Raw genomic sequence first — 10,000 nt, forward strand, 5'->3', positions numbered from 1 at the left:
GGTGGACATCGATCAGGGCGGCTCAGTCTTCTATTGCCCCTGGAGCACCGGCCAGTCAGACTGCCACAGCATAGAGTTTGATCATGAAGGTAAGCTTGTATTTGTTGTTTGTTTGTTTATTTGTTTGTATGTATGTATGTTTGTTTGTTTGTTTTTTATTCCCCTCTCTTCCCCATTGTGTGCATTTTGCCACAGCGCCATTCTCCTTGTGTGTGTGTAGGGGCGATCCTCCATACTGCACTTCTACCCTAGGTCTTCCAACTCTCTTTGTTCTATTTCTGTCGATGCTTCCTGGCTTTTCCTGTGTAATCTTACCAACACTAATAAACAGTTGGTAAAATGATGAAGGTAAGGATTGGCCACTGGATTGCCTAGGAGTTGAAGTTTGGGATTTGTCTGTTGGAATTTTTGGGTGATTTTGTCATATCCGTTCACACAAACCATGCCTCAAGTACTCATGTTGGTCTCACCACTGCTATGCATAAGCAGCAGTAGTTTAACAATATCAGAAGAACCAGCCCCCACACAGTCAACATTCGTGAGCCACTAATGGATGTAAGGCATTGTTCTCCAAACAATCCCATGGTGAAGCAATACCCTGGGCATTAAATGGCCGACTTGAAGGATTAGAACTGTGCCCCACTTCCTCTGCCTCCTACAACCAAACAGTTCCTTTGTTGATGGACACTCATTCCTTTCCTTAAGCGACTCCACCTTGGGCTTCCTCTCGTGTTGTGGTGCTCTCAGGTCACCTCAGGTGACCTCTCCTTACCTTTCATTGTCCCGAGCGCCGCGGTGTGACGTCTGATGAAAGAGGAGATCTTGAAGTGGAAATGGAAGGGCCGTTCCTGTTTTAAGTGGCCGCTCTTCAAGAGTGTTGGGCAGTGGGGGAGAAGAGCTAGCGGTTCCTGGGCAGGGCGTTCTGCTCCGGCGGCTCCTCCACAGTCTGTCAGTGCCTCCAAATGAAATGACCCTCATGACTGCTCAGAGGGGGAAGTCTCTCACCCGCTGGAGGGGACACTTGAGTTTCTTTCTAAACAAGAGGCAATTGAGCGTTTGCAGAGGGTTTACGGATGCTGCCTTAAAAGTGGGGTTTACTGGCAGTAGGAAGTGACTCTGTCCTGAGGGGCCAGTTGTTGAAACTGTAACTGAAAACTATAAATCGTCTTCCAGCGCATGGACTCATTAGCCACTAAACCCTGTTTATGAGGCGAACACTCAAGGCCATCAAGTTAGAATTAGACGTCTGTGGCCTCCTCTCACTCTTGCTAATCACCAACTATGCTGACACTGCAGTTCAGACAACCAAACCAGCACTAGGTCCTCATATTGCCACACAGCAAACATAAAAGAATCAGATGCCAGACAAACGGCAAAGAATATTCTCTTTTGATTTACCAGTGGTGCTTCCTGATACTGACCACATATATGTCACATAATCCATTGGCCATGCCATCACCCTCTTAGTGCTTCAGTCCAGTGCAGACTGACTCCCTCCTCTCCTTCTTTTCATACATTAATTCATTCATTCTCATTCCATTACCATGAGTTTCAAACAGACGGTAATATAAACATTTGTCTTGCTTGACAAGGTGGATTTGCGGGGAGTCAATGAAAGCTCTTACTCAGGTCGCCACCCTCTTGTGTGTAAAACGTCAGTCGATAAGAAGTCTGGCTTAATTCGGTTCAGCAGCAGCTTTGCTTTTAATTTGATACCCAATACCCCAAATGGAAAGTGTAACTTCATTAGACTAACACTAAATGACAGTTGACCTAGTGTTGTGTCACAGTAGTTCTCAAAGGTTAATGTTGAAATGTCAGTAACTACTGTAGGCCTATAGAAATCTCATCTGTTGAAGAATGTTCAAGGACCATAACTTTTTTTTGTTTAGTTTTTCTTCCCTGGTTTTCCCATATCACTACCGTACCAAATTGTTCATACTACAAAATGGTTAAGATGTTTGAAAGGGACAAGCACGCACTCACTCAAATATTGACACTTGCACATACAGTGCCACATGTATTTAAGTTGCCTCACACACACACATGCACACACACACACACACACTGCTGCTTGTGGGGTCTGCCACGACTGCCCGTGACCCACATCAGTGCTTCCACAAATTGGGTCAAAACGGTCAGAGAGAGGAGCCTCCTTGCTACATCCCAAGCCAATCTAGCCATTTCCCCCTCACTTTAGATAACAGCCGGGAGAGATCCACATTAAATGGATAGAGAGAGAGAGAGAGGAAAAGTCTTTAAATGGATAAAAAGACGAATGGAGGAAGAGCTGCGTAAACAAAGAGTGCAAAAAGACTGATGGGGAATAGAGATGGAAAGAGAATAAGACGGAAGAAAGATAGAGGGAAGGAGGGAGGGAGCGAGAGAGGGAGGGAGGAAAAAGGAAAAGAAAGAAAGCCGACTCTCCTTGTCTCTCCCATCTGACCTCCTTCCCCCCCTTCCTCCACGGCCAGTGCGTCCCTGGGGCCGCCTGATGTGATGACTGAATTTGGACATTTGTCTTGCCCCAGTGTGCACACAACACCCATCAAGACCCCCCTGCCCCCCCACTCCACCCCACCCCAACTAATGGCTCTATTTCTGCTGAGGTTCAAAGCAGACGGAGACACACGCTCCAGACCCCATGCCCCCTCTCCAGACCCCATGCTCTCCCAACTCCCCTGAGAAGTGGATTTAGAGAAAGAGGCCCAGTCCTGTCCTTTGGCCCAGTGTGTGTGTGTGTGTGTGTAGAGTGGGGAGAAGGCGATTAGTGTATTTTCTTTTCTTGTGTTTTATTATCTTATGTCTTTCAGCAGAGCACTCGCGCGAACAGTCAGGCAGGCCGCATGACTGCAGCCACTGTCCCGAGAACAACTCCTGGCTGTGACGCCAACTCGCCGGCCGGCCCCAATAGCGCTTTTCATAACCACCAGTGTCACGCAGTCTCAATTAAAATGATATGCGGTGGCGCCACATGGTGGCATACGTCCCGGATGGAACGCCAGCGGCGATGCCAGTCTGCCCCATCCTGTCATTCGTCCAGCAAACTCCGACACTGACATGTCTGCCCACTTAGGGACTAGTGCACCACATTTGACCGATAAGCTGAACAAAGGCCAATGCTTTATTGTTGTTCTTGAATGCATGCCTGTCTTGATGGAAAAAAATGATACAAAGCCCCCCCCAAAAAGGGCTAGATAAAAAAAAGTCATAAAAATAGCACTCCCCACGACCATTTCCTTTGGCGTTCCCAGCGGCCATTCTGCTGTTTGAATGTACGGCACACTGAATAACAGCCTTATCACAGACACTTCAATTTATTTCCACTCGCAGTGTGTTTAGATGGAGGATCTATGTGCCAAAATCCTCACCCTACCCCCACCTCCAACCCAAAGCTCCCCTCATCTCTGACCAGTTCTCGTCTAACGCCGGGGTGGATGGAGCAACGGCCAGGTCCGCATGGAAATAATAATCCAAACGTCTCCGACTCTCTCTGCATGTCAAGCACATCCATGCTGGAGCCAGACTGCTGTTTGCCCACAAGACACGCGGGCTTTCTTTTCTTTGGCACACAGGGAGAGAAGGAGAAAGGGAGAGGGGAAAAGAGAGAGAAGGAGAAAAAGAGAGAGAGGAAAAGTGAGAGAGAGAAAGAGAAAGGGAGGGGGGGGAAAGAGAGAGAAGGAGAAAAAGAGAGAGAGGGAGGCAGAAATTGAGGGGGGAAGCCAGGAGGCGGCCATGGAGAAGCACTTCTTCCATAATGTTATTAGAGGATGCTAATCCCCACTCAAAGAGAAGGGTTTGGAGAGACAGACAGAGAAAGAGAAAGGTTTGGAGAGACCGAGAGACAGAGAAGGGTTTGGAGAGACAGACTTGCAGACAGAGTGTCAGTCAAGAAAAGTGATGGACAGCAAGCAACTAAGAGATGACATTACTCTGTGTGAGCGAAAGAGAATGATGAGCTGGAATATAAACTGTCGCATGGGACACTGGGCAGGTGTGTAGAGAGAGGCGGTGTGTATGTGTATGAACGAGGGATACAGAGAGAGGTGGTGTGAATGTGTATGAACGAGGGATACAGAGAGAGGTGGTGTGAATGTGTATGAACGAGGGATACAGAGAGAGGTGGTGTGAATGTGTATGAACGAGGGAGACAGAGAGGTGGTGTGAATGTGTATGAACGAGGGATACAGAGAGAGGTGGTGTGAATGTGTATGAACAAGGGATTAAGGATGAGTAGAAGAAAATAAGCAAGAGAGGAGGGGATGCAGAACACACAGATCAAAGTCATGCGCACGGCAGAGAAAACAAAAGAAAGACAAAAGAAAGAAAGAGGAGAAAGAGAGAGAAACAATAAGTAAGGGTGTGTTTATCTGTGAGTGAGACTGATAAACAGAAAGGAAGGGTGTGTGTGTGTGTGTGTGTGTGTGTGTGTGTGTGTGTGTGTGTGTGTATGCTAGCTGTAGAGCTGGTAGACTGTGTGTGTGTGTGTGTGTGTGTGTGTGTGTATGTGTATGCTAGCTGTAGAGCTGATAGACTGTGTGTGTGTGTGTGTAAGAGAAAGAGAGGGTGAGAGTGAGAGTGTGTGTATATGCTAGCTGTAGAGCTGATAGACTGTGTGTGTGTGTGTGTGTGTGTGTGTGTGTGTGTATGTGTGTGTGTGTGTGTGTGTGTATGCTAGCTGTAGAGCTGATAGACTGTGTGTGTGTGTGTGTGTGTGTGTGTGTGTGTGTGTGTGTGTGTGTGTGTGTGTGTGTGTGTGTGTGTGTGTGTAAGAGAGAGAGAGGGCGAGAGTGAGAGTGTGTGTATATGCTAGCTGTAGAGCTGATGGACGGTTGGCCGTTGCCAGTGGTGTGTTTTCCTTGGACAGGTCTCCCCTCTGCTGTCTTTTTTTCCCTCTCCGGCACCGACTGGATTCTCCCTCCCCACAGCGGCACTGCTCTTGCTGGGCAGGGAGCCTGCGGACTGCCCCCTGATCCCCCTCCCTACCCCCAGACCCCAGAGCCCTCCGCCACGCCACCACAGGCCCTCGGTTGCATCATGCCCGCAATTGTGGCGCAACCCGAGATCTCGCAGTGATGAACCGCCGCCTGGAATCTCTCAGGCCCGTGTTTCAGATTCAGGTCGAGGTAACAGATGTGGAGATGGAGAGAGTGTGCACGTTAGCACACAGGGATGTGCAGGAGGGGATCTAAGCGGAGTTGACATTCCGGGCTCCAGACGTCTGAAGTGGGGCATGGGATTCGGACGCTCCAGACTCCAATCGGACTGGCATTCCTTGAAATGCCGATGCTGAGCTGTGGTGGTGTTGTTTCAGAGCGGTATGAAAAACATCGTCAGTTTTGGTCTGGCATCACAGATGACACAACGGAACGAACCGATAGCCATCTGTCTTTTTCTCATGCCTCTCAAATGACACGAATCTGAGCATCCTGTCAGCTGGCTGGACAAACACTGAGGTCACGACGGACATCGCAAGAGGTCACGAAAGAGGGTGGTGCAGTCAGTTTAGCGAAGGTCACGGTTTGACATTTGAACCCTCCAGAAATGTTTTCCTTTTATGGATCTTTGACTAACCAGATTAGCAGATGTATTGATCATTCTGCTCCGAATTGGAATTCAATGCTGTGTGGTCAGGACTGATGAGGCTTTGGAGCATGGGGTTGAGAACCTGATGCCGTGATATTTGAGACTGTCTGTGTGTGTGTTTGTGATAGTTGATGGATTCTCCAAAAATCTTGTCTTTTTGTTCTAGGCAATCGCCCAATCACCATCAACAACACAGAGAGACAGGGGGAGTACAAGTCTCACCAGTGGTTTGGAGCGACCGTGCGTTCCCACGGCGACACAATCTTGGTAAGACCACACCGTGTGCACTAATGGGTGGGCGCTATTACAGGCAGCCTGTCTAGACAGAGATGAAATTCCATTTAAGGTCATGAACTGTGGTTGACTGTCATTCAAGGTCGGCTGACGGCACAGACAAAAAGAAAGTATCGAAAACAATCACCTCTTTTGGTCGGTTTCACACAGGTGTAAGAGCTCATTTAGTTCAATTGAGTCTTGTACATGACTAAGATTTAGGAACACTAGAATGTTCAAGTCCTGTAAAATACGCTGTGTGTTGCCTAAATTGACTTGCATGTAATGGGCTGTGTGTCAGGCATGAGTCATTAGTAGAGGCTAGAGTAGGTTGTTGGAGGTCTAACCTCTGGGTAAGCCCCTGTGCTCTGGACGGCCTAGACATCAAAGCCCAGGTGTTGTGTTGTGGGTGGATTATGGAGGACGTGTCCTGGATTTCTCTGTCATGGTTGCTTTGCTCTAGATGTAAAGAAGATCTCTCCCAGGATCTACGCTCTGCTCACCTCAGCTGTGTGTTTTCGTTACCATGAAGACCATGTGTGTCTCTCTCACTCTTACACACTCTGTTTTTACTTGTTTTAGTTCTTGTTCTTCTGGGACTGAACCATTGACATTGGCAGAACTATGCTGCAATTGAGTGACAGAAATCTGTCAGGAGCAGATATTCTCTCTCTGAATGAGTAACATTCTCCCCCTGTCTCTCTCTCTTTCTTTCTTTCTTTCTTTCTTTCCCTCTCTCTCTCTCTTTATTTCTTTCTTTCTTTCTCTCTCTCTCTCTCTTTCTCTCTCTTTCTCTCTCTTCTCTCTCCCTCTCTCTCTCTCTGTCTCTCTCTTTTTCTCTCTCTCTCTCTCCCTCTCTCCCTCCCTCCACTGCAGGCTTGTGCTCCTCTCTACTCCTGGAGAACAAAGGAAGATGACCGGCGTGCTGATTCCACAGGAACCTGTTTTCTGTCTGTCAATAACTTCACCAAGTTTGTGGAGTATGCTCCATGTCGCACAGGTAGGCTGTCACCTTTCACCTTTCATTAATTTGTATCTGCTTCATTCATTCATTTGTATCCTGTCCAGTAATAATACACAGTGAACATTTATGGTACTTGGCACAGAGTTCCATTACAAGCAGGCTCATCATGTGTACAGTCATTTGAAAGACTGTAATTGTTCCCTGGCTTTTGTTCGCCGAACACTCAAAACTGTTTGTTTTGTGTCTCTTACAGAACTTTCTGCAGAATCAGGCCAAGGGTACTGTCAAGGTGGCTTCAGTGCTGACTTCACCAAGGTATGGATTCTGTAATCTCAGAAGTTTAGGAAGAGTCTAATGATAAAATGATGCAGATTGACATCTCAGTATTCATCTGAATTCTTCACATTCTAGGATGGGAAGGTTGTATTGGGAGGACCAGGCAGCTTCTTTTGGCAAGGTACACTACACCTTAATACCTTGTTTACATATTGTGTAGTTTCAAGCCCAAGATTTTTAAAAGCATTCCAGTTTAATTTCCTCACATTCCGGCCTTCCTCCCTCTTGTTTATATCAGGTCAGGTGATCTCAGCGGTCAAGGAGCAGATTATCAAGGCTTATTATCCAGGCTACTTCCTGTCCTCTGTGGAGGGAGAAATGCAGACCAAACAGAAGCCCCAGGCAGTGTATCACGATGACACCTACATGGGTACGATGTGCTTACCTTTTGGAGTCTCAATGAGCAATTCTATTTTGTTCACAAATATGTTCTTTTTTTAATCCTCAATCTGACATTGATCAGATATGGATCATATGCAACTGTCCAACACTGTGTACTGTATGTAGTTGACCAATGTAGAGTGCTAACTGGATTTTCTTGTATTTTCAGGCTATTCAGTAACAGCGGGAGAGTTTACTGAGGATAATGTAGAAGGTGAGCCTTGTTTATTGGCTTTCTCTGGCGCGCACACACACACACACACACACACACACACACACACACACACACACACACACACACACACACACACACACACACACACACACACACACACACACACACACACACACACACACACAAACAGACACACACACTCAGACACAGACACTATACAAACCACACCATCTTCTGCCACATCTCTCTCTACATCATTTCAAGGTGTAAACCCTGCAACCACATGCTTACATACTTGGATTGTGATGGTATAAACCAAGCCCAAGGCCAAAACGAGTAAACGTTTTGATGCTAATGGCAGAGATTCTCAGAGTTCCTGAGGATTCCAGACATTTCCATGTTTCCACTCCTTAATGTCTTTTCCATTTGATGAATCCTTTCTTTTTTCCCACCATGTATTTTTTGCCTTTCAGATTTTGTGGCTGGCATCCCAAAAGGAAATTGGTCACATGGTTTGGTAAGAAGCCTCTTCTGACCATGTAGTTCTGTTCACTGTTGGGAGGTGGAGCAGTGTGAAGAAGAGGAAGTGCTAAGTGCTTGACTTTGATGAATATAATGATAACCATCATTAAAAGATGTTTTAAGAGTACCATTTGTACAAAAATGTGAACTGGAATGATTTGCTTTCATCTCTCATCCGTTTGTTTCTCATACGTTTAGGTTTCCATCCTGAATGGGACTGACTTGACTAAAGTGAAGACCTTCTCTGGAGAACAGGTTCGTCTTTCTCAGTACTCTCTCTTCATGTTTGTTATGTTTCTTTAGGCTATGTGCGGTTTCGCGTTTGGTCAACCCAGCCCCTCATCTCACCATCTAGTGCCCACAGCGTAGTGCGTATGATGATGATATAAGCAAAACCATTTCCTTTACAAGTTTCTGAAAACTGGCATGGAGGACTCTGTGGTTAGCAGTAAAGCACACTAATTGAAGCAAAAGTGCAGGGGCAATTTTCACAAATGAGAACCACGGCTTTTTACCGATTCTTTTCTTTTTCCGTCTTTTTTTCAAAAAAAAAACTTTTTTGTGTATCCTGATTGCCTCAGCTGAGTAAATATAATCAAACCCTCTTTATTTGTCTACCGAAAGAGTCTGGGAATATTGGTGGGCTCTTAGCTTTTGGGTTCCCACAAAAAAAACAACTGTAAAAAGCAATTGTCTAGCTGGAGAAACAGTGCATTGCCATAACAAAAGACAAGAGGTTTTGTCTGACCCAGCCAGAGTCAATAAAACAGTACAATACACTGTTTGTTTACATGACTGTAATCCATGACATTACGGAATGTTATTTATATTAATAGTAGTTCTGCTGTGTTTACATGTGTTAATTATTTATGCAGATGGGATCGTATTATGGATATTCTGTGGCTACCACTGACATCAACAATGATGGGTGAGTAACCACTGAACACCACCAGTCACCAGTCAAAGAGCCTTTAGGATTAGGATTATACACAGGGGAAATTCAATGTGCTTTCCATAAACAAAACCAAAGAATAATAGTAAATAAAAGCATAAAAGGGCAATAGTTGTTTTAAAAAGTAAAGTACATAAATACAGTTATACAGTATGTTTAGTGGGGTTTGCGTTTGTTGTGTGTGTTGTGTGTTGTGTGTGACTCCCACTGGTCTGTGTCCAGGCGTATGGACCTGCTGGTGGGGGCGCCCATGTTCATGATGTGGGACACGGACGGCCGTCTGGAGGAGAGGGGCCGCGTGTACGTGTACCTGCAGAGAGGCCTGCTCGACCTGCAGCCCCAGCAGCCCCACCTGACCGGCACGGAGCTCTACGCCCGCTTCGGCAGCTCCATCGCCCCGCTCGGCGACCTAAACCAGGACGGCTTCAACGGTGAGGAGGGACGGGCTTCGAAAATCAACTTCTCTTCTCTTCTCTTCTCTTCTCTTCTCTTCTCTTCTCTTCTCTTCTCATGTCATGTCCTCTTCTCTACTCTTCTCTTAACTCTTCTCTTCTCTTCTCTTCTCTTCTCTTCTCTTCTCTTCTCTTCTCTTCTCTTCTCTTCTCTTCTCATGTCATGTCCACTTTTCTTTTCTTAACTCTTCCCCTCTTATGCCTTCCTAGGATTTCATCTACTGTTCCATCCACATCTTCCCCATTCATAATTGTTGTAATTGTCTTTCTGTACTTCCTGTGTTTCAGATGTTGCCATTGGCTGTCCCTTTGGAGGGGAGGACCAACAGGGAGTAGTCCACATCTATAATGGACACAGT

General features: G+C 46.2%; 1 protein-coding gene across 1 annotated transcript in view; it reads left to right on the forward strand.

The window, feature by feature from the left end:
- Positions 1–10,000, forward strand: part of itga5 (integrin, alpha 5 (fibronectin receptor, alpha polypeptide)) — a 49,363-nt gene that overhangs the window by 13,648 nt on the left and 25,715 nt on the right. Inside the window, exons 2-13 of the mRNA XM_076277137.1 lie at positions 1–89; positions 5,753–5,853; positions 6,736–6,859; positions 7,077–7,138; positions 7,235–7,280; positions 7,398–7,529; positions 7,710–7,754; positions 8,189–8,232; positions 8,436–8,492; positions 9,113–9,165; positions 9,412–9,620; positions 9,930–10,000. The exon at positions 1–89 is cut by the window's left edge and continues 42 nt beyond it; the exon at positions 9,930–10,000 is cut by the window's right edge and continues 118 nt beyond it. Coding sequence (XP_076133252.1) covers positions 1–89; positions 5,753–5,853; positions 6,736–6,859; positions 7,077–7,138; positions 7,235–7,280; positions 7,398–7,529; positions 7,710–7,754; positions 8,189–8,232; positions 8,436–8,492; positions 9,113–9,165; positions 9,412–9,620; positions 9,930–10,000 — 1,033 coding nt within the window. The remainder of the gene's footprint in view (positions 90–5,752; positions 5,854–6,735; positions 6,860–7,076; positions 7,139–7,234; positions 7,281–7,397; positions 7,530–7,709; positions 7,755–8,188; positions 8,233–8,435; positions 8,493–9,112; positions 9,166–9,411; positions 9,621–9,929) is intronic.

The sequence above is a fragment of the Alosa pseudoharengus genome, unplaced genomic scaffold (genome assembly GCF_046254945.1).
Source record: "Alosa pseudoharengus isolate Yale_2024_CS ecotype anadromous, Long Island Sound unplaced genomic scaffold, YU_APseudo_1.1 YU_APseudo_1.1_scf_9, whole genome shotgun sequence".
Lineage (NCBI taxonomy): Eukaryota > Metazoa > Chordata > Actinopteri > Clupeiformes > Clupeidae > Alosa > Alosa pseudoharengus.